Source organism: Dendrobates tinctorius, unplaced genomic scaffold (genome assembly GCF_039654945.1).
Source record: "Dendrobates tinctorius isolate UK_male_01 unplaced genomic scaffold, ASM3965494v1 ptg000293l, whole genome shotgun sequence".
Taxonomy (NCBI): Eukaryota; Metazoa; Chordata; class Amphibia; order Anura; family Dendrobatidae; genus Dendrobates; species Dendrobates tinctorius.
The window spans coordinates 26,361,882-26,386,611 of NW_027361960.1; the positions used below are offsets into that span (position 1 = coordinate 26,361,882).

Below are 24,730 nucleotides of genomic sequence, written 5' to 3' on the forward strand. Positions count from 1 at the left end.
CACATAAAAGGTACAGAAAGGAACTTATTTGTCCTTATAAGGCTTGAAAAGCCTCTTTAAAAAAAAGGTTCACGTTTGCACTCAAATATTAAATGGGTTGTGCACTACTCACACAACCATTTCTCAATCATTATATAACAGCATCCGCACTGGAGGCGAGTATAGCTGTTATTTTGTAAGGGAAGAACATAGATATTGAGAATGGGTGGTCTGAGTAGTTGACAACTCACTTAGGAAAAAAAAACAGACCTGGCTATCTATTTTTGGTAGCAAATTTAATGAAAAAAATTAAAGTTTGTATATGCAAGCTAGCTGTGATTATTCGGTTTGTTTTAACTTTAGTATTAAAAGCATAAGATATCTATAACTGTTCCAAGGTTACAAACTTTCAAAGAGCACGAAAGGGAGGGTAAACAAGAGTGGGGTAACAAAAAACACATTAAACTGTCATAGAAAGTTTTTTGTTTTTTTTTTATTAATGTTCACTTAAAAATTCATAATATAATATGAATACCCTGAACTATTTATAAAGGCTTCAACTTCATTAGTATGATTGCTTTAGTTTCTGAATATCACTCAAGCACCAATCTGTTCTCTCCAAACATAGCCTGAATCTTGGTCTACCATGGCAGAAAACCAGAGTGTGCATGACATGATGATACTGAAGAGCACATATTACTATAAATAAAAACTACTATGTAGTGGTAGATGCAGAGTTCTAAAGATTTACAAACAATGCACAGTGCAAATAAACTGTTGGCAAGATCCTATTGTTCGATTGGAGGTATTCAAGGATGAAGACAAGCTGTTCATTTTTGTTCAGTCGCCTTTTTTGACATTCTAGAATAAAAAAAGGGATTGAGGTTACACTTTAAAAGTAAAGAAAGTTCAAAAAGGTTGGAAAAAAATCACACAAAAAAAGAGCACAGGCATGTTTATAGCTCCAAACAGGGCTGGATTCTACATTTAATAGTTACAGTAAACGTTCGGAAAATAAAATGTGTTAAAATCAATTCCATGCCATATTCAGTGTTGGACTGGGGTGACAAGGGCCCACCAGTAACATTGACTTTGTGGGCCCACTTTTCACCTGCATACAAATATTACACAACCCTGGTTCACAAATTTGCTTATATCTCTAATAAACTGGGTAATTTGGTTAATGATTGAGATGCTACTTTTTTCTGTACAGAGTGAATCAAGTGAATTATGACAAGTACTGCCCATACAGTAAGGTTGGAGGCCCAGGGGCCCACCGGGGGATTCCCCTGTTCCCCTATGGGCCAGTTCAAGCCTGGCTATATTAATCATTCATAACCATTCAATTCTAAAATGTATGCTGGGAAATATTTTGTTTTATTAAAATATTACAAGAGAAGATATTTCAACATATCTTAACCCCCCTGCCTGTTTTCACCTTCATGACCAGGCCAATTTTTACAATTCTGACCACTGTCACTTTATGTGGTAATAACTCTGGAACGCTTCAATGTATCCTGGTGATTCGAAGACTGTTTTTTCGTGACATATTGTACTTCATGATAGTAGGTTGATAGGATGTTCACTTATTTATAAAAATATCAAAAACTTGACAAAACAAAAAATTGAACATGTCAAACTTTGAATTTTTATGCCCTTAAACCAGACTACATGAAATCATTAAACATTTACCTCATGTCTACTTTACATCAGCACCGTTTTTTTCATATATTATTTGTTAGTATGTTAAGGGTTAAAAATTAATCAATTTTTTTTTTTAACCCCATCCCGACCTTGACGCCACGTAGGCATCATGAAAGTCGGTGCCAATCCGACCCATGACGCCTACATGGCGTCATAAATTAATCGCCCTCCTGCGGGTCGGGTGACAGGGGTCAATGAAAGGTTACCCGACCCACAGGTACATGAAGTGTTACACTTCACCCCGGGGGGTGACTACGATCGCTCTGATTGGCTGTTGAAAGTGAAACAGCCAATCCGAGCGATTGTAATATTTCACCAATGAAATTTGGTGAAATACAATCCAGCCATGGCCGATGCTGCAACAACATCGGCCATGGCTGGAGACTACGATCTGCCCCCGCCACCGACTGACGGCAGCGATTTTCCACTGCAGTCTGTATCTGCTCCCCCTCCCCTGCCCTCCGCTCCCTCCTGGTGTCCCTCAGTCTTCCATTGAGGGCGCCGCCATCTTCCAAAATGGCGGGCGCATGCACAGTGCACCTGCCGAATCTGCCAGCTGGCAGATTACCGTATATACTCGAATATAAGTCGAGATTTTCAGCCCAAAAAATTGGGCTGAAAGTCCCCCTCTCGTCTTATATTCGAGTCATATACAAAGGGGGTCGGAGGGGGCGGAGGTGTCAGGTCATACTTACCCGTCCTGACGCTGTGTCTTGAGCCCCCAGCTTCTCCGCGCTCTCTCTTCCTGCCTTCAGCGGTCACGTGGTGCCGCTCATTAAAACTCATGAATATGCGCATATTCATGAGTTTTAATGAGCGGTACAACATGACCGCTGAAGGCAGGAAGAGAGAGCGCGGAGAAGCTGGGGGCTCAAGACACAGCGTCAGGACGGGTAAGTACAGCGATACTCACCTGTCCTGCGTCCATGGCTGCTTGCTGCTGTCTGTCATCGGTCAGTGACTTCAGACAGCAGAGGGTGCGGTGACGTGGTTAGTGTGCGCCGCGCCCCCTGCAGTCTGAACGTCACTGACTGATGACATGGCAGATAGCGGTGAGCAGCCATGGACGCAGCACAGGTGAGAATCTGACACCCAGCGACGGAGAGGTGAGTATGTCATTTTTTTTATTTTTACATGCAGCAGCATGGGGGCAGCATATGGGGGAACAATCTATGGAGCATCTTATGGGGGCAGCATATGAGGGAACAATCTATGGAGCTTCTTATGGGGGCAGCATATGGGGGAATAATCTATGGAGCTTCTTCTGAGGACACCATATGGGGGAATAATATATGGAGCATTTCCCACCCTAGACTTATACTCGAGTCAATAAGTTCTCCCAGTTTTTTGGGGCAAAATTAGGGGGGTCGACTTATACTTGGATCGACTTATACTCGAGTATATACGGTAATTCATTCTTTGCAGGTGTGCGTGCTGCCTGCAGCGACGCGGTTTCCACCGTTCGACGGCCAACAAACGGTGGAAACAGTGTCACTGGAGGCAGAACGCACACACTCTTGACATCTGTAAGGACGCTGTACAGCATTGTGCTCTTACCTACTGCTGCTTACCAGCAGCCGCATTTAAATGAGATATATTCCCTTCCTGTTTCATTGACCAAAGTCTTTTCCTATCTCCAAGCAGTCTGCTAACTGATGAAGGCCACGAGGCCAAAACGTTTTGTTTAACTTGGCTGCATTAAATACAACTGCATTCATTCTGAAGTTGAGTGCCAAGTTTCTTTCTTAAGGTCAAAATAGGCTGGGTCATGAAGGTGTTAACAACATTTACTAAACCAATTTTTTGGGGGGGCACATCACAGTTGAAGTTACTGAGGGGCCTGACAGAAAATACCCCCACAAATGACAGTTTTAAAAAATGCACACCTTAAAGTGCTCAAAACTACATTCAAGAGTTTTATTAACCCTTCAGGTGCTTCACAGTAATTAAAGCAATGTGGAAGGAAAACATTTGTAATTTTTCCTTACAAAAATATTGTTTTTGATACCAAATATTGTAATTTCGCAAATGTAACAGGAGAAATTGCGCAACACATAATATGGTCCATTTTCTCCCGAGTACATAGATACCCCATATGTGGTGAAAAATTACTGTTTGGACACAGGGCAGGGCTCAAAAGGGAAGGAGCGCCATTTGAGTTTTGGAGAACCAAATAGTCTGGAATAGATTGGGGACACCATGACATTTGCAGAGCCCATGTGTGTTTTTTTTTTTTTTTTTCTTCAATTACACACATATGACCCCATTTTATAAACTACTACTAAATAAACATTGCAAATCTGCTGTTGCAGTGCCCAGTACATTATGCCCAGCTTGTAATTCTGGAGATACGCACCCATAATTTTGGCAGGCTGTCATCACTACAGAAATGCCAAACATGTTGACGGTAAATAAGATTTAGGCACACTGTGGAGCGGATAAGGTATGGGGGCATTTGGTTTGGGGAGGGAAGAATTAGCTGGAATTCTTTGGGAGGGTTATGGAGCCATTTTGCTTTTCCAAACCCTTTGTTCTACCAGTAACACGGAAGGCCCCTATATTTCCATTGACTGCTTTTATTGGGAACATTTTGGATCACGTTCCTCCTGCGCTCTACGCTGAGGACTTACATCGGGGCTTCCATCATCACTGTAAAAAAAAAAAAAAAGGCCGATTTCGGCCCAGAAAACTGGGACAAGTGTCATGCGATTTTCAACAATACAAAGGTGACTTCAACCCCCAACCATCACCCCACTTGCCACCACATCAGGGCAAGTAAGAAGAGCGAGGCTAAGTGCCAGAATTGGTGCATCTTATGGATGCATTTTCTGGTGTGGCTGAGAGCTGATGTTTTTATAGTCTGAGAGGGGGCCAAAGTCCATGACCCCATCATAGGCTATTAATATCAGCCTGCAGCTGTCTGTCTAGCTTCTGTAGGTTATTATAGGTGAACCGTACTTTTTTTTATTTTTTGATAGGTCCTTCATTTTAATAATCAGTAAAGGCTACGTATACTGCCGTGAGCTGATATTAAATAGCCTGAGAGGCTCCATGTGTATTACCCCTTTCCCAGTTAACATCTGTTAATACATGTACAGTAAGCTGCACACACTGTACATATATACACACACATATATATATATATATATATATATCTGACACCTTTATATCTATTCTATGTGTATAGAACTATTGTATTCGGTTGAGTCACGCTAAGATTTTACTGTACGCGGCTGCTGAAGTTTCGGGCTTTCAAGGATATGGATGTGCAAAAATCAGACAGCACTCGCATGGTCCGAGTGCTGTGCAATTTTTTCTTGCATCCATTGACACGCATTGGCGAGTCTCATCCGAAATATGAGAACGATCACAGGATGCTGTGATTTTTTTTTCTCTTAGTTTGATTTTCGGGGAAGGAGAGAAAAAAAAAAAAATAAAAATAAAAAAATAAAAATAATCGCAGAAGAGCAGGGACTCAGTTTACCAATGGTCTGAGTGCAATCTGATTTATCCATTTTTTAGTAGATGATAGATGAATATGAGTCCTGAATCTCCAAATCATATGATTCAGATGAAATCCCAGAGGGATCCATTCATTATAATGAGGCAGCAGAGATACTATGGACTCTGTCTGGCCTCTGCTCAGCGTTGTCCTTTTCAGAACTGCAGAAAACTGTGGTGCCAAAAAAGACGGACCCCGCCGGATCATGTTCCAGACTGCGCTTACAGTTCCTCCGCCTCATTATAGTGAATCTTCTGCCAGAGGTTCTGTCTGAATCATATATTGTAGAGATTTAAAAGGGAGAACCCAGTGTAAGCGCTCAGCGTAGGGCTTAGGATAAATGTGAGTCAAGCCTTATTGCGTTCTTTGGGAGGCAAAATGAACATATCAATAGTAGGTCAAGAACTGTTTTTATGTTTACACCAATCCTCATGCAGTATGAGGAATTAGATTACTTTAATCTTTGGGTCAGTGCGAGTACACAGATGTATATCCGTTTTTTATGTTTGAATATAGCACACACTAAAAGAATTTCTTTTTTCAAAAAACAAGTTTTTGCATTGCCATATTTGAGAAATGAGTCAGAATGAACAAAAAAACCAGCAAATCAGGAATTTTTTTATCTTTTTTATGCATATGGTAAAATTGATAATGCAGCTATTCTTCGGGTCAGTATGATTACAGCGATACCACATTTATATAATTTGTTTTGCTCTTTTTTTTTTTTACATACCGCAAGCCATTTTATAGAAAAAATAAAATAGAGATGCAAAAATATATTTTTTAATAAAATTTGTGTAAAAGTGGCAAAACAAAAAATATATAAAAGTGGCATCGCTGTAATCATACTGACCAGAAAAATAAAGCTGCGTTATCAATTTTACCATACACGCAATACATAAAAAATATAGTTCTCAGAATACAGCGTTGCAAAAAACTGAAAAGGACTATAGCTTTTTTTTTTACCCCAGTGATGGAGCTATATGGAGTTTGTTATTGTGGGACAAGATGCACTTTTAGCAATACAATTTTTATTTACGGTACATTCAGAATTTTTTTTATGGTGTTCACTGAAGGTGTTAACTAGTGTGACCGTTATATAGGCAGGGTTGTTAAATGTCGATTCCAAATAAGTGTACTTTTAGTGTGTGTGTGTATATATATATACACAGGGGTTGGACAAAATAATGGAAACACCTGGAAACATCAACAAAAGTTCGTTTAATATGGTGTAGGTCCACCTTTTGCGGCGATTACAGCCTCAATTCTCCGAGGTATGGATTCATACAAGGTGCGAATTGTTTCCAAAGGAATTGTAGCCCATTCTACAGTTAAAACACCCTCCAGTTCTTTGAGCGACGATGGCGGCGGAAATCGACGTCTAACTTGAATCTCTAAAATAGACCATAAATGCTCAATAATGTTGAGGTCTGTGGATTGTGGGGGCCAGATGAGATGCTCAACCTCATTACAATGTTCCTTGGGGCCATGCTTTAACGATTCTAGCTGTATGAATTGGTGCATTATCATCCTGAAAGATGGCGTTCCCCTCCGGGAACAGTGCTTGGACCATAGGATGCACTTGGTCGCCCAAAATGCCTAAATAATCTCGGCTGTTAATTATTCCATGAAGGGATATCATTGGCCCGGCGGATCTCCACGAAATAGCACCCAAGATCATCACAGAACCTCCACCATCTTTTACGGTTGGGAGAAGGCAGTCTGGATGAAATGCTTCTTTCGGCTGTCTCCAAACGTACACTCGGCCAGAGGTTGGAAATAGGGTAAACGATGATTCGTCTGAGAATATCACATGTTTTGTCTGAGAATATCACGTTTCCACTGCTTGAGGGACCAATTCTGGAGGTTTCTACACCATTCTAAACGCTTGGAAACATTTGTCATTTAGAGCAGCGGTTTTCTAATTGCAGCTCTTCCGTGGAATCCAGATTTGTGCAGCTCCCGACGAACATTTTCGTGGAAACTGGGCTCTGTAGGTGTTCATTGAGCTCAGCAGTGATTTTCAGAGCCGTGGTCTTGCAATCCTCTCTTACAATTCGCTTTAGAGTCAGACGGTCTCACTCAGTCAACTTCGACTTTCGGCCGGACCTGTGCTTTGCTGCGGACGTTTTTCCTTCTCTTTCAAACGCAGTCATTACGGTACTTCGGAGACAGTACCTCTTGACACACCAAGCATTCAGACACTTTGTTACACTAGCGCCTGCCATACAAGCACCAACAATTTGGCCTCTTTGAAAATCCGAGAGGTCTGCCATTGGTATCAGGTTCTCAGCAATTTTCTTCCAATTCTGCAAAACAGTTAATTTACATACATATCACAATACACAAATAATCAACTACAAAACATTACCATAGGTCACGGTTTGCATGTTTATAACATGTTCGAAGATTATGATGCCAAAACGTTAGGAGTTTCCATTATTTTGACCAACCCCTGTATATATCTTATATGTGTGTGTGTGTCCGGGATTGGCATCTGCACCGTCGCAGCTACAGCCACAAAATTTTGCAGTCACACGTCTAGACCCCCAGAGCGTCATAGGCTATGTTGTGAGACGAAATTTTAACCCCGTGCGTTCCAATTCACCAAATAATTTTGCCTATTCTTATCATTTCTATGGTGTTATCATCCTTCTGTAAAGCTGGAAATAACACAATTTATTATCGTGCCAACACAGACCACCCTCTGGCAGACTGCAGGGGGAGCCCAGTATCACATAGGATAGAATTAGATACACAGCTCAGCAGTCAGTATCACACAGGAGAGAATTAGGGTACCGTTACACCTAGCGATGCACCAGCGATCCCGACTAGCGATATGACGCAGTCAAGATTGCTGGTGCATCGCTAGGTGGTCGCTAGTGAGCTGCCACACAGGCAGATCTCACCAGCGACATCGCTGGGGATGGGGATCGCTACTTACCCGTCAGACGCGGCGATCCTGCGTCCTCCCGCCCGGCTCCACGCGTCGCTGGAATGGTCCAGGAGTTTCTCGCGCGATCAGCGATAACCAGCGGTGGAGCCAGTCGGAGGTAAGTATCACATGCAGCGATATCGCTAGCAATATCGCTGCAACGTCACAAAATCGGTGACTTTACAGCGATATTGCTAGCGATATCGCAGTGTGTAACGGGGGCTTTAGATACACCACTCAGCAGTCAGTATCACACAGGATAGGAATAGATACACGGCTCAGCAGACAGTATCACACAGGATAGGATTAGATACACGGCTCAGCACACAGTATCACAGGATAGGGTTAGATACACGGCTCAGCAGACGGTATCACACAGGATAGGAGTAGATACACGGCTCAGCAGTCAGTATCACACAGGATAGGAATAGATATACGGCTCAGCAGTCAGTATCACACAGGATAGGATTAGATACACAGCTCAGCAGTCAGTATCACACAGGATAGGAATAGATATACGGCTCAGCAGTCAGTATCACACAGGATAGGGTTAGATACACATGTTGTTTATCAAAAGGCTCTTGAATGAGTTGAAAATAAAATACTATCGATACTTGGGTAATAGTTTAGTTAATTTGTGTTGCAAATCTGTAGTGTTGAATATATGATGTGAAATGTTTTTATGTGCAATATAATCATTATCATTTGTTATAACTAACCACAGTTGGTTACTATGCCCAGGCAACGCCGGGCTCTTTAGATAGATATATACACACACACACACACACACAAATATATTACACACACACACACACACACACACACAGTACAGACCAAAAGTTGGCACACCTTCTCATTCAAAGAGTTTTCTTTATTTTCATGACTATGAAAATTGTAGATTCACTCTGAAGGCATCAAAACTATGAATTAACACATGTGGAATTATATAATTAACAAAAAATTGTGAAACAACTGAAAATATGTCTTATATTCTAGGTTCTTCAAAGAAGCCACCTTTTGCTTTGATTACTGCTTTGCACACTAATGGCATTCTCTTGATGAGCTTCAAGAGGTAGTCACCGGAAATGGTCTTCCAACAGTCTTGAAGGAGTTCCCAGAGATGCTTAGCACTTGTTGGCCCTTTTGCCTTCACTCTGCGGTCCAGCTCACCCCAAACAATCTCGATTGGGTTCAGGTCTCGTGACTGTGGAGGCCAGGTCATCTGGCATAGCACCCCATCACTCTCCTTCTTGGTCAAATAGCCCTTACACAGCCTGGAGGTGTGTTTGAGGTCATTGTCCGATTGGAAAATAAATGGTCCAACTAATCGCAAACCGGATGGAATAGCATGCCGCTGCAAGATGCTGTGGTAGCCATGCTGGTTCAGTATGCCTTCAATTTTGAATAAATCCCAAACAGTGTCACCAGCAAAGCACCCCCACACCATCTCACCTCTTCCTCCATGCTTCACGGTGGCAACCAGGCATGTAGAGTCCATCCGTTCACCTTTTCTGCGTCGCACAAAGACACGGTGGTTGGAACCAAAGATCTCAAATTTGGAATCAGACCAAAGCACAGATTTCCACTGGTCTAATGTCCATTCCTTGGGTTCTTTAGCCCAAACAAGTCTCTTCTGCTTGATGCGTGTCCTTAGCAGTGGTTTCCTAGCAGCTATTTTACCATGAAGGCCTGCTGCACAAAGTCTCCTCTTAACAGTTGTTGTAGAGAAGTGTCTGCTGCTAGAACTCTGTGTGGCATTGACCTGGTCTCTAATCTGAGCATATATATATATATATATATATATATATATATATATATATATATATATATATATATATATATATATTTTATTGATTTAATTTTTTATTTTATTAATTTTTTTTTAAATTTCTTACTTAATCCCTCTATGGGACTAACTTTTAGCATGCAGATCAATGGTACAATGCATTGCAATGCAGCAGCATTGCAATACTTTATACCTGTCAGTGCTGCGCTGACGGAAGCCTCTTAGACCATGCTCTGAGCATGGTCTACCAGGCTTAACTGAACCTGGTGACCGAGATGTAGTCAGGACAACCAACATGGCAACGAATGGGCCCTCGTGATGTTGTGGGATGGGAGAGTGAGCCCCCTCCCTCTCAGCCTTCTTAAATGTTGTGATCGATATCGATTGCATCATTTGGGGGGGGGGGGTTAAACAGCAGGGGTGGTTGTAAGTTGGTCAGATGTCATGCAAGCTGAACAACCGGCAGCGATCTTGTGAGAACAGCTCCTGTGTCCGCACGATCTCCAGGACGTATACACACGTCGAAGGTCGGGAACCCTCTCTCGCAGCATTTAAAATGCTAGATAACTATTGGTCATGGCATTCAGAGGGTTAAATAGCTGGGGGAAGTGCAGGCACCGCCCTGGTTGCGACAGACTGAGCTCAGCTATCACTTATGGAGAGCTACCGACAGTTCCTGGGCCTGCACAAAAGCCAATGGACATACGGATACGTCATATGGTCGCAAATCACTGCTAAATAGGATGTACCGGTATGTTATCTGCTGGGAATGGGTTAATAAAGAAGATTCCCCACCCAGATCTTTCAGATGGCCCTTTTCTTGATTCAGGTTTTCCGCTCACTGAAGAATTTTATTAGAGTTGTTGCATATAGAAATCTATGTAATGGGAAAGCTGAGAAATCGGCTAGAAACTGATACACAGAAACCGGTTGGAAAATGCAGGTTATTGATTTATATAGCCTGTTTTCTAGTCCAGATATGAATCACACGTCACCAATTTTCGAAGTATGTATATTTTTATTTCACATGAAATTCTCACTAGATGTCGCTAAAAGTCCATCCAATCCACACATAATGAGATGACACAGGGAAAAAAAGTATACAATACGCTTACTGAGGTTTAATACTTTGCATGAAAAGCCTCTGTTGGTGATGACATCTTCAAGACATCTCTTGTATGGAGAAACTAGTTGCATGTACTGCTCAGATGCAATTTTGGCGCATTCTTCCACACAAACCCTATTCAAATCCTGAAGGTTCTGTGGGCTCCTTCTATAAACGCAGATCTTTTGTTCCTTCCATACATTTCCTATTGGATTCAAGTCAGGTGATTGGCTGGGCCATGATGTCTCAAACCAATTGAGAGTTTCCGTGCCTGTGTGTTTGGGATCATTGTCTTGCTGAAACGTACACCCCCATTTCACCTTCATCATCCTGGTAGATGGCAGCAGAGTTTTATCAAGTATGTCTTTGTACATCTGTCCATTCGACTTTCCTTCAAGTATATGAAGTTTGCCAGTGCTGTATGCTGAAAAACAGTCTCACACCATGATGTTCTCACCTACAATGTTAGCATGGCGTTTTGGGGAGAAATGCAGTCCCCATTGTCCTTCAAACATCCAGTGTATTACGGAATCCAAAGAGTTAAAGTTTGGTCTCATGAGACAAGATTATATTCTCACAGTATTTCCCAGGCTTGTCTACATGTTGTTGTGCAAATTTTAAATGCACTTGAACATGCTTTTTGTTCAGCAATGAAGTCTTGCGTGGTGAGCGTGCATACAGGCAATGGAGGTTGAGTGCATTGCTCATCTTCTTTGTAACAATTGTACCGGCTGTTTTCTGGTCTCTCTCTAGCTCTCCATAAGTGTTCCTTGGCTCTCGAACAACTCTTCTGTTAATTCCTTTCACTAATCTGTATGCAAGGGTCTTGAGACCGCGCTCACTGGTTTAATCAGTCATGTTTCTTGTCTGGCACCTTGGTAATGAGACACCTTTTTATATGCCATCAACAGTTGAACCAGCTGATATTTTTCACTAAGTGGCAGGATTGCCTTATATATATTTCAGTTGGAATCCTGGCTTTCCATGGATTTTTGTGCCCGTCTTTCGTCATGCGTTCAACACTTTTTCCCTGTGTCGCTTCTCCACAACTGTATGGACAGCTATAGTTTGATTTGCCTCTGTGGATTGGATGGGTTACTACTGACATTTTATTAGAATCTCATGTTAATAGCACCTTTAGAAATAGAATTACTTAGAAAATTGGTGATGTGTTCAATACTTATTTCACTCTGTACGCTTAATAAATACAATTTCATATATACACTTTGTACAAACATTTATTTTTGTCATTGTGCAAAAAAAAAAAAAAAACTCTTCTGTTGAGACGTGAACTTACTTGTACTTGATCAGCCGAGTTCCTTGAACGAGTTGTGCTCCCTCATTGGTAAAATGACATGCAAACAATAACCAGTTTCGGGGCTGCACTTTGTAAGCAAACCGCATGAACAGCAATGAATAGCAAGTGAGGGCTAATAAAAAAATAAAAAAAAAAAAAAGTTAACACTAGCATCAAAAATGCACTAACATTTAAATCTAATATATAAAGCTCAAGTGTGTATGTATGTATGTATGTATGTATGTATGCATGCATGCATGTCCGGGATTAGCATACGCACCGTCGCAGCTACAGCCACAAAATTTGGCACAGTCACACATCTGGACCCCAAGAGTGTCCTAGGCTATGTTGTGAGGTGAAATTTTAACCCCGCGCGTTCCAATTCACCAAACAATTTTGCCCCTATCTACATAATGGAGAAAAAGTGTGTGTCAAGCCCCGCCCCCTCATTATGATGTCATAATGGTTGCCATGGCGACGCTGATATCATAGGTTGCAAGCCCCGCCGCTCATTATGATGTCATAATGGTTGACTATGGGATGGAGGATGTGTGACGGGTATATGGGCACAGGAATATGGGATAGAGGATATGCATGATGGGTATATGGGCATGGGACTATGAGATGAAGGATGTGTGATGGGTATATGGGCATGGGACTATGAGATGAAGATGTGTGATGGGTATATGGGCACGGGCCTATGGGATGGAGGATATGTATGATGGGTATATGGGCACGGGCCTATGGGATGGAGGATAATTATAATTTGCTATAACTAACCACAGTTAGTTACTATGCCCGGGCAGCGTCGGGCTCTTCCGCTAGTATATTTCAAAACATGTAAACGCAGCTATGGACACTCACCGTAGTAAAAATACACCCGGAAATAATACAATCAGCTACCCAATCTGTTTTTATTAATCCTTGGTGATAGACCTACCTCTCCATCCGCCAACGTCATATGTGAATAACTGTTTGCTAATCCAATGAGCAGTTACGGTCCAGCCTCAGTGCCTTATGTAAGACTTGAAGTTCAGCCTGCCTTTCATTGAAGGATGCTGATGATGCCTCTAGTGCAAGGTGAGTATATTTGGCTCCCGATGCTAGGCGGGACCAAAAAACAATAAGACAGGACCCCTGAAACATAACTTTTAATGAAAAAGTATTAGACTTTTTCATTAAAAGTTATATTTTAGTGATCATTGATTTGGGGTTTTGTTGTTTGTCTAGGATCCTGTCTTAATGGTTTTTGGTCAGTAGGATCAACTCTCCTAAGCTGTCTACATGGGAATGCAGGTCATAGAAAGTGTAATAAACCTAATCCATAATATTTGCGATGTCTTGTTCAGAAAAAAGTGGATTTCTCTCGAATATATAAATGAGCTGTTAAGATCTATGATCCAGTCATAGATCTCCCTGAGAATCAGTCCCCAGAGTTGAGAGTTGATCCTACTGCCAGATTCCTTTTAAAGTCTTGGTGTAGAGTAAAACGATTTCGGTTTCTAGAGTGCAGGGGAATTGCTTTTCTGGGGCAGAAAATTCTAGTATAGAGACAGAATACTTCAAACTAAGGAAAGGTGGTGATGGGGAAGGATAAGGTCAGTGGATAGGGAGATCAATGTGTAAGTGAAGAGAAACGCGCCCACAAAGTTTCAAGAAATATCATTTCTGAAAGTGAATGTGGAAACCTGCATGGAAACAAAGTGTGTTTAGAGAAAATTTAAGTATGGTAAGCTGGAGATCGGTAGATACTACTTGTGGAGGTGCTTAGAGCTGGATGTGATTGTGCACAAACATTGAATGGGGTTAGGTAGCAATTTAGATAAACTGCCTCGGAGTGATTACTATAGGAAAGGGGTGTCTGGATGAGGCTTATGACACTCAGTGCTGAATGTGGATCTCAAGGAGGGAAAAGGTTGGGGATCACTGGTCTATAGGATTAGAAAGTAAGGTTTGTAATTGTTATTGAAAACTGGCACAAAGACCATACCCGGAGAGTTGTGGTGAACAACAATCTAAATGGTCCCCCGGTTATATAACGTACCCCAAGTTTTAGTGCAGAGTACGCTATTATTCAACGCATTTAGCAATGATATAGAAGATGGGATTAATAGTGTTGCTTCTATTTTTGCACTGGACACCACAAATATGTTCTACAGTCCAGTCTATGGAAGATGATCCCAAGTTACAGGCTAAATTGGATAAAATGAATGTTTGAGCATCCCCTTAGCAAATGATGTTCATTGTGGAGGAATGCAAAGTTATGCATCTGGGCACTAATCTGAGGGCACATAGGTTATAGAGGAAGTAATACTACGAGAGTCACTTGTAAGGAAGGATCTGAGATTATTTGTAAGATCACAGACTAAAGATAAGCATGCAATGTCAATCAGCAGCTTCGAAGGCCAGCAGTATATTGGGACTCTCAGGACACTGACATAAAACAACCATCTTACACAGCTTTAGTGTGACCTTATCTTAAATACAGTGGGGAAAAATAAGTATTTGATACACTGCCGAATTTGCAAGTTTTCCGACCTACAAAGAATGGAGTTCTGTATTTTTTATCGTAGGTACACTTCAGCTGTGAGAGAGAATATAAAAATAAACAGAAAGTCACATTGTATGATTATTTGATCACCTACCAACCAGCAAGAATTCTAGCTCTCACAAACCTGTTCGTTTTTAAGAAACCCTCCTACTCTGCACTCATTACTTGTACTAACTGCACCTGTTGGAACTTGTTACCTGTATAAAAGACACCTGTCCACAATCAATTAATCTCCAACCTTTCCATCATGACCAAGACCAAAGTGTTTCCCAAGGACAAATTGTAGACCTGCACAAGGCTGGGATGGGCTACAGGACAATAGGCAAGCAGCTTGGTGAGAAGGCAACAACTGTTTGCACAATTATTAGAAAATGGAAGAAACACAAGATGACTGTCAATCTTCCTTGGTATAGGGCTTCATGCAGCATGGGGCAAGGATGATTCCGAGAAAGGTCAGAAACTATCCCAGAACTACAAGGAAGGACCTGGTCAATGACCTGAAGATAGCTGGGACTACAGTCTCAAACATTAACGCTACTAACACACTGACGTCATGGATTAAAATCTTACAGAGCACGCAAGGTCCACCTGTTAATGCCAGCACATGTCCACGCCCATTTAAAATTCACCAGTGAACATCTGGATGATCAAGGGTAGGCATGGGAGAAGGTCATGTGTTCAGATGAGACCAAAATAGAACATTTTGGTATCAACTCCACTTGCTGTGTTTGGAGTAAAAAGGAGGAGTACAACTAATATTGAAGGGAGGATGGGTACGGTCATGTATGGAAAACGTTTGGGCAACAACCTCCTTCTCTCAGTAAGAGCATTGACGATGGGTCATGGCTGGGTCTTCCAGAATGACAATGACCAGAAACACAAAGCCAGGGCAACTAAGGAGTGGCTCCATAACAAGCACTTCAAGGTCCTGGAGTGGCCTAGCCAGTCTCCAGACATGAACCCAATAGAAATTCTTTGGAGGGAGCTGAAACTCAATGTTGTCCAGCGACAGCCCTGAAACCTGAAAGATCTGGAGAAGATCTGTATGGAAGAGTGGGCCAAAATCCCTGAGGCAATGTGTGCAAACTTGGTCAAGAACTACAGGAAACATCTGACCTCTAATTGTAAATTAAAAAAAAAAAAAAAAAAAAAGTTTTCGTGCCAAATTTTTTTTTTTTTTTTTTAAGATTCTGTAACTCACAGGTGAAGTGTACCTACGATAAGAATTACAGACGTCTCTATTCTTTGTAGGTGGGAAACTTGAAAAATCGTCAGCATATCAAATATTCTTTTGCACCACTGTATGCAGTTCAGTTCTAGGCACCAGTTCATATAAAGGATGTCCCGAAGCTAGAAAATTAGCAAAAAAAAAGGGGGGAACAAAATGACAAGGGACATGGAATATCTTAGTTATGAGACAGTATTAAAATATTTACATTTATTTAGTCTTCAGAGAAACAGGATGTGATTAACGTCTACAAGTCCATAAATGGAACATATAAAAAAGTGTGGTCAAAAGCTGTTTCATTTCAGACATAATGCCCCAGAGTGGCTTCTCTAACAAATTAGAATTTCAACCCCATAGAGCCATTACCTCGCTCTCTTGGCAAGTCTACCAGCAATAAGGGGAAAAAAAAAAAAAAAAATCACTTACCAAACGTCATACGGCCACTAATGATCTCGGGTGATTTTTTCATGTCATTCAACGCAGCAATTGGAAGCCCCCAGTTAGCGACCGGTCCCCAGAAGTGCTATAGAGATCGTAATGTCAATAAGTGAATATTCAGAATAAATAAGTACATACTTAATACATTGTTTGCTAGCTAGTAGTGTTACGCACAACCACGAACAGACTCTACGACAGGTTACAAATTATAGCATTATGTTTATTCATAGTCTAATGAAAAAGGAATACAATCTTCCAAAGACACGTTGTCTATCAACATCTCACAATAAAATTTCTGCATGGTTTAATTTTAGTAGATGCAAATCAGTCTGGATCGCTAGATGGACATAGGTGACCATCTCTACTTTTTGGGAGTGTACTCTAATACTGTATTTCACAGCTCGCTTACGGATCACATGCCCAGACTTTTTGTTGGTCTCCCGATGTGAACTTACAGCCTGATCAGACCAGCGAACAGCCCAATTACTGTGGTCCGTATACAAATCGTGAAATACGGCCGTCTCATTCTGGCCTGATGCTGTTCACAAGAAGTCTGCTGGACCCCCAAAATCCAGCTGTACCAGAATGCATGCACAATATCTGCCTGCTGGTATCTTGGCATCAGTGCCGAAAACCTCTCAATGCAGAAGCGAGTAGTGCTAAAGAACCCAATATCCCAGTGGTGCAGAACAAGTTCTCTGGTGAGACGGATGCTCTTTGATATTGGTCTCAGCTCTTGCTAAAAGATGAGCTTTTTAAATAGATGATCCTTCTCCGTTAACCCCTCAACACCACCATGCAGAATATATTGGGGTGTGTGGAGTGGGCTCCGGAGCAGAGCATGCCCCACATACAACAGATGACATCTGCGTTACAAAGCTGGCATCTGCCTCTAACAGCTACAATTGCTACTGTTAACACCTTGAAGCAATGAGATCCTGCTTGGGCATCCATCGCTCTTCCCTTCTACCTAATGTGATAGCCAGGTGTAAATGAGTTGCCTTCCGAAGGCCACCGTCACTGCCATGTTAGTACGCCTGTGCAGACCTATGGTTAGTTTTATAGCCAACTGTGCTTTGGATTGTATACATTTTGCAAAATAGCTTTTCTCCTTCCATTTAAAGTGCAGTTATGACAGCAATGTCACGCAACAATGACAGTATAATTCTATAGAGAAAAAAAAAATTGGCAAATTTTCTTACCGTACTATGGGTTTAACAGCCATTTTTTCAGAAATCCATAAAACGCAGCAGGAAAGACAAAGAATGAGAAAAAAAAATTACCACATTGACTACAGAAATGTAAAACCACCAAATACAGTTTACTGACAACTTAGTCATCACGGTGATTACTTTTATCCTCTAAATTAAAACCTGTTCTTGGATGGTGGAGTTTGCTGCTTAAATCCCATGCAGTGGAAACACACAGCAATGTCGATGCACCAGTCACACAGGCCCTGACGTATAGTCCTCCAGCTTCTAATTAACACCTAAACACTAGTGCACAGGAGTAACAGTCAGTAATAAAATTATCTGCTTATCCAGGCCCGTGAGCTTTCAACTACTCCGCTTAGTCTCTGCTGGAAACTGAGCACTGTCACTCAATCTACTTACTCACCATGGTTTTTCATGCTTGAAGCCATTGAATGAAAATAAACAACAAAAGGCGTCTCTGGCCATCACTTGATTCGGCAAGTTTAGTACACCTTAATTTAAAGGGGTTGACCAGCAGAAACTAGTTATCACCTACCAATTGATATAATTTGTCAATCATGGGGGTCTGAAAGTTGGGTTCGCAGAACAAGAAACTTTCTCTTGGTTAAAATGGTCAGCAGTGCGGATGCCCAATCGCATCCAATTATATAGGGCTGCCAGCATTTCATGGCAAACCCATAGAGAATGAATGGAGCAGCGGTCAGGCCTGTGCACTACCACGCCATTCTAAACGATAAAAGTTCCATATGCAGATAAGAAGTCCCTGTTTCGAGTGTGGACCTCCAACCAATTAGCAAATTACTACCTATCCTGGATAGGCGATAACGTGCTTTAACTACCCTTTAAACGCTATGTTCAGACTATGCTTGCAGTGTGCATTCACCATAGAAAGTGTTCCAGAGGTATATAAGCCTGTCAATTGCCGGTAAAGATCTGATAACATGTCAGGTTGATTTTTGTCCACTTAATTGAAAAATGTAGTTTACTGGGCGATTAAATATATGGGGATCTTGGAAATGCAAATATAAATGTATGCTATTAAGGGAGAAAAAGAGCCTTTACATTTAGCATATACTTGGAAATCTTTCCCTGAACGTATAAAGCAATACTAAAATGCATACATGCTGACTAGACCTGCGCAGCCTTGCTCAATACAAGCGAATTGCATGAGTCTGGACCAGTCAAGTCGGAATATGGCTGAAAGTATGCAAATCGCACTGGAGAATCCGCGCTGCTCGGATTCACAAGTCTGCAGTCACATAGAGTGACTGCAGACTTGAACGCCAAGACTGGACAACCCCTTAAAAATGTTTACAGCAAGATTTTAAATTATTCCTTTATTCGTAGGTTTCTGATCACTGGGATTGAAGTGGGGTATCACAAGTCTCTGTCTAGGTCCCAGTGTTGTTCAACATTTTTTTATAAATGATCTAGAAAGGGAACTGTAGGTAAACAAAATTTGCAGACAATGCAAAGCTAGGAGGGATAGACAACACTAGAGAATTTCATCTGGAATACTGTGTCCAGTTCTGGGCACCACATTTAAAAAAAAAAAAAAAAAAAAAAAAAAAAAAAGACATTGAAAAACTGGAGCAAGTTCAGAGAAGAGCTTCCAGGATGGTGAGCGGACTGCAAGTATGTCCTACAAGGAATGGTTAAAGGATATGGGAACGTTTAGCAAAAAAGGCCAAGAAGAGACTTAATAGCTGTGTACAAATATCTGAAGGGATGTCAATGTAGAAGGATGGCCCTAATTCTCATTTGCACATGGAAATACGAGAAGCAATGGAATGAAAGGGAGAAGATACAAGTTAGATATTAGAAAACTTTTTGAGGATGATCAATGAGTGGAACAGGCTGCCACAAGAGATGGCGAGTTATTCAATGGAAGTCTTTAAACAGAGACTGGACAGACATCTGTCTGAGATGGTTCAGTGAATCCTGTATGGAGCAGGGGGTTGGACATGATGACCCTGGAGGTCCCTACCAATTCTAATGTTCTACGATTCCGACCACTGGCACCACCAAAGGTCCGGAAAATGGCAGTCTGTATGGCGCAGAGGTAGAGCATGTGCCCCTCCACTGCTTCCAGTCTCAGTAAGGCTACTTTCACACTAGCATCGTGCGACGGGGCGACGTACCGTTGCACGTTGTGAAAGTTTTGCACAACGGGGGCAGCGGATGCAGTTTTTCCAACGCATCCGCTGCCCCATTGTAATGTCCAGGGAGGAGGGGGCGGAGTTTCGGCCGCGCATGCACGGTCGAAAAAGGCGGACACGACGCACAAAAAACCTAACATGTAATGATTTTCTGTGCGTCGCGGCCGCCAAAACACGACGCATCCGTCGCACGACGGATGCGACGTGCGCCCATACGTCGCAATGTGACGCTAATAAGTCTATGGAGAAAACACGCATCCTGCGGGCAACTTTGCAGGATGTGTTTTTTCTCCAAAACGACGCATTGCGACGTACGTCGACCGACGCTAGTGTGAAAGTAGCCTAAGACTGTCAGATTGAGATGGGCACAGCAGCAGTGCCAGCAGCCAGAAAGTTATCTCCCATCAATAAGATAGGGGTAGCTGAATAACTTGGTAAAAACACTTCAGTTTCATTGCAATGTGGGATTTGTTCCTACCTCATCGTCACCCTTATATCCTTGAACATTCATTCAGTGTTTGCAAGGTTATTATTCCAATAATAGTCACTGCAGTCCGAGCATGTGATACATTCCATCATGACCACAGCAAAGTGCACAGGGACTTGGGGCTTTACAACATTGTGTACAGGCTACCTGAACACATTCAGAAACTTGGACAATGGCATACTTGACCTAAGCAGAATACTCACCTATCTGCAGTACATCATATAGAAATACCTAAGTGCCTTTACTAATCTAGATACTAGACCAACATCGATCTAAATCTCTCAATAATCAACATCAAATGCTCGCTTATAGGGATCTGAATGGTTTTAAGTTATGATCGAAATCTCATTGCTGTTGCTGGTATTGTAAAATGCAGCTTAAAACTTGCATTAAAAAAGCAACAAAAACGTAACATGTGAACATAGCCTAAGTCAGGGGTCCCCAACCTATAGCTTGGGAGCCACATGTGGCTCGCGGTCGCATGAACTGTGGCTCGCGACTGTCTGCCAGCTTGGTGCATTAGGTCCAGGTCTAGCAAACATGTATGAAGAGTACATCTCAAAATGGTGAATTTTTGAGTAGCCCTGCACAAAAGTGCAGATCTGGATGCACATTTACCGGTCTTAGGGGTTTAGAGATGTTTTAGGTATGGAACACTGGAGGATGGTACTACCTGTTAGAGGAGGTGCTCAAAGCTGGATGTGACAGTGTGTTGGGAGTGCTTGATGGGAGAAAACTGAATGGAGGGGGGGGGCTGGATTGTGGGAACCCCTGGAGTGATTTCTGTGGAAAAGCTTTGGTTATCATTATACCTGTAACGGTGGCTTTGGTGACAATAATTTGAAGGGGGTGGGAGCTGGATGTGGCTCGTGCCCCCTCTCTATGCTGAATGTGGCTCAAGGTCAGAAAGGCTGGGGACCACTGGCCTAAGTATACACATGGAAAATTTACAGGGGCTTCCCGATGGTTGAAATTATGATAAGGAATCACGAGTGTAAGTCCTGATGCTTGGAGAAGTGTTAATGGTTTTATTGTTATGGCATCTTAAAGGGGTTATCAAAAAAGAAAATCTTTAACGTCTATCCACACAAGTCACAGACAATAAATGGAGCGGCAGGCCCTATGGTAATAACAATCTATTCAAAGTCCTTCAAGGCATCTAGAGGGCCCCCAAAAGGAAGACTAGGGGTAGTGGGGGTCCCTGCGATTAAACAGAGTGATAAAGGTTCGTCAGGGAATAAACACATTGTAAGAAAATATACACAAAAGTAGTATCTGGTAGATCAAAACTTAGGTCCACTGGTCACTGGAAAAACCTAGGGAAATGTGATGCTACCAATAGCAGCAATGGCAGGTGAAAGGTATGAGAACAAGCCCTACTAATTCAAAATGAAGCAAAACCTCAACTACAACTGCTATAGAAAGAAAACCTACTGGATGCATAAGGACATAACACAATAATGTAAAGTGCTGCGGAATATGTCGGCGCTATAGAAATAAAATTTATTATTAATAATGAGGTTTATGTCTGAAAGTAATGAGCTGGAAGAGTAATAAGGACCCAGGCAATACAGATCTCAAATGTTTGCAGGGAAACCAATTTAAAGAACATGTCAAGCAGAGCCATGCAGGGTGAAGGCGTCAAAATCAGCAATCACCTTGATTTTCATGTTGTAACTAGCACCATGGAAAGCTCAAGAAGTTCTCCGGTGCGAGGACACCACATAAGACACGATCAGAGGGTTGGTTCTCTTTACTGAAAAATAAGATGCCCATTTGAAACAACCTGCAGTAGAAATCTGAAACTAAATTTCTGCTGCAGATTTTGCAGTTTGCACTCGCATGGATTCGCACACTGAATAGCCTTAAGGGGAATCTGCCACCCCATTTTTCGACTATGAGCTGCCCGCAGTCGAAAAATGGGGTGACAGATTCCCTTTAATCAATGGGTTTGGCAGGCAAGTAGCTAACCGCCATGGTTCATAGGTACCCACCTTGGAACAGTCACTTTTGAAAAAGCCAACTGACGTTGAGGGACTGATTCATTACACAGTTTTATGGCGTAGAACTGCTTACGATGTCACTAAACTTTTGCAAAGCTCAAAGTTGCATAAAAATTTTGTAGCTTGGTGTTTATACACCACTCACGAAGAACTTTTTGAAAAAAAAACGTCGGTGGCGCTCAGGTGGGACAGGGCGTGGACAAGGGCATCGAACAAATTCATCCTGAATTTAGTCAAAAAGGTGGCATAAAAAATGTGAAAAAGCATGCGCCAGATCTTGGCTGGTGTACATTGGGGGCACAAGGCAGCAGCAAGATGTGCCATATTCATTAAGAGGACCTTGCCTGTTAGTAAGTTTGGCGAATCACACACCAGCACTCCCATCATTAAGGATGGAGTACAAAATGCCAGTCTTTAAAAGGAATCAGTCTAGAAATACATTTTACATTAATATTCCATTCCACAATTATTGAGAAATCAGTTTTTGAATTGATATGAAAATGAGGCTTTAGATATGAAAAGGGTTATCCACTAATTGGACAACCCCTTCTTGATCAAAATATCCGGCCCCCATAAAATTATAAAACCTATACTCACCACCTGTGCTGTCACGGTTCCCGCGGTGTCTGCGCTCGTGGTCACGGGGCTTTCGTGCTGTTGTTGTGACACATGACGTCGGCGCCCATTCAGCATTGGCGTTACTGTCTCTTCCTTCCGACAAATCAAACATGAAGAGGAAGTCCGGGCTACAGCTGATCTCGGACTTCCTCTTCAAGCTCAATTAGGAGGTGGGACAGTGATGCTGATTGGGCCCCGGCATCAAAACAACAGCACAGGAGCCCCAGGAGACCGAATGTCGACACAGTGGGAATGGTGCCTGCTAGGAAGTCAAGTATAGGTTTTATTGTTTTATTAGGTCAAGCATGTGGTATGAAAAGAAGTTATCCAAGTAATGGATAACTTCTTGAAGCCTATCAGTTCTTGGCACTACGTCTTCCTACTTAAATGGCAGCCTCAATGCTGTCAATGCTGTGTGACTTCAGGCAAAGGACCTGTCAATCAAGCAGAGGGAGGCCACACTGGTTGGTGAATAGAACCAGAGAGACAGAGGATTCCAATCTACAAAAGCTCTTCCGCCTCATTTACATATCAATTGTACAATAACAAATCTTATTGTGGTACCATGTTAGCCAGAAAAATCGATGTGAATACTTTTCTGCCCAATGATGACAAAAGTATTCTCAGGGTGATACCTTTATTGGCTAACCAGAAAATAACAGGTTTGCAAGTTTTCAGAGCACAGAGGCTCCTTCTTCAGGCAAGATTACAAATAGATTAATAAGAAAAAGGCACAACATTTAAGGGATACAACAATAGGGCATTTGTTCAGGAGGTGGGAGGTGTGATGCCTCCTAATGATATACCAAGGAAGTCCAATTAGGCATTTTCTTACAAATGGAGAGGCAGTGGGATTGATGTGCTTAGTTATCTGGAGTCGTGAATTGTTTGTATCCATGTAGTGAGTCATAAATTCAGGTGCTAAATTGAGTCCTAGTGTCAAAGAATTAAACATCTTTATAATTTTGAATTCCCAAATTTTTCTTTCTCGGTCATCCTTAAAATGACCTTTTAGTATTAAGACTTTTAAGTCCGTCATACAGTGTCCAGTTCCAGAGAAATGTTTTCCCACAGGAGTGTCCATTTCATTCCTGATTGTGTGTCTGTGTAGATTCATCCATGTTTGTAGTTTTTGCATGGTTTCCCCAATATAGATACTTCCAGGGCACCTCATACATTGTATCATAAACACCACGTTGGAGGATGTATATGAAAAGTTAGCGCTATAGTCCTGATTTGTGTTTGGTACGCGGACTGTATTTGTTGGGAATATGTGGGTACAAGTTTTGCATTTTTTATTGTTATATGGGAATGTGCCAGTCACTGACTCATGTCATCAACACCTCAAAAACATCTCTAGAATTTGATCTTTTCTTACCTTTGACTCTGCAAAAACTCTCACTCTCTTATTTATTCTTGTCTGGACTATTGCAGCTCTCTACTGATCAGTCTCCTTCTTACTAGACTCTCTCCTCTCCAGCCAAACCCAACTGCAGCAGCCAGCATCATATTTCTTTCCAAGCGCTACACCGATGCCTGTCATTGCACTGGTTGCCCATCCACTACAGGGGCCAAAAACAATCTTATCACTCTCACCCATAAAATCCTCCACGGTTCAGCACGACCCTACATCTCCTCCCTCGACTCAGTCTATCTGTGCCCTCCATTTTGCTAATGAACTAACATCCTCTATAATCTGAACATCCCACTCTCGTCTCCAAGAC

General features: G+C 41.9%; 1 protein-coding gene across 2 annotated transcripts in view; it reads right to left on the reverse strand.

The window, feature by feature from the left end:
• Positions 1-452: 452 nt before the first annotated feature.
• MPC1 (mitochondrial pyruvate carrier 1) overlaps positions 453-24,730 on the reverse strand; it is a 29,018-nt gene continuing 4,740 nt past the window's right edge. The window contains exons 1-3 of one of the 2 annotated variants that reach the window (XM_073560203.1): positions 16,514-16,606; positions 12,309-12,441; positions 453-840 (exon numbers count right to left, since the gene is read on the reverse strand). In XM_073560203.1, the coding sequence (XP_073416304.1) occupies positions 810-840; positions 12,309-12,441; positions 16,514-16,556 (207 nt within the window). In that variant the 5' untranslated portion in view covers positions 16,557-16,606 and the 3' untranslated portion in view covers positions 453-809. Of the gene's footprint in view, positions 841-12,304; positions 12,442-16,513; positions 16,611-17,727; positions 17,732-24,730 lie in introns of those variants that run through there. The other variant, XM_073560204.1, reaches the window with a different exon arrangement.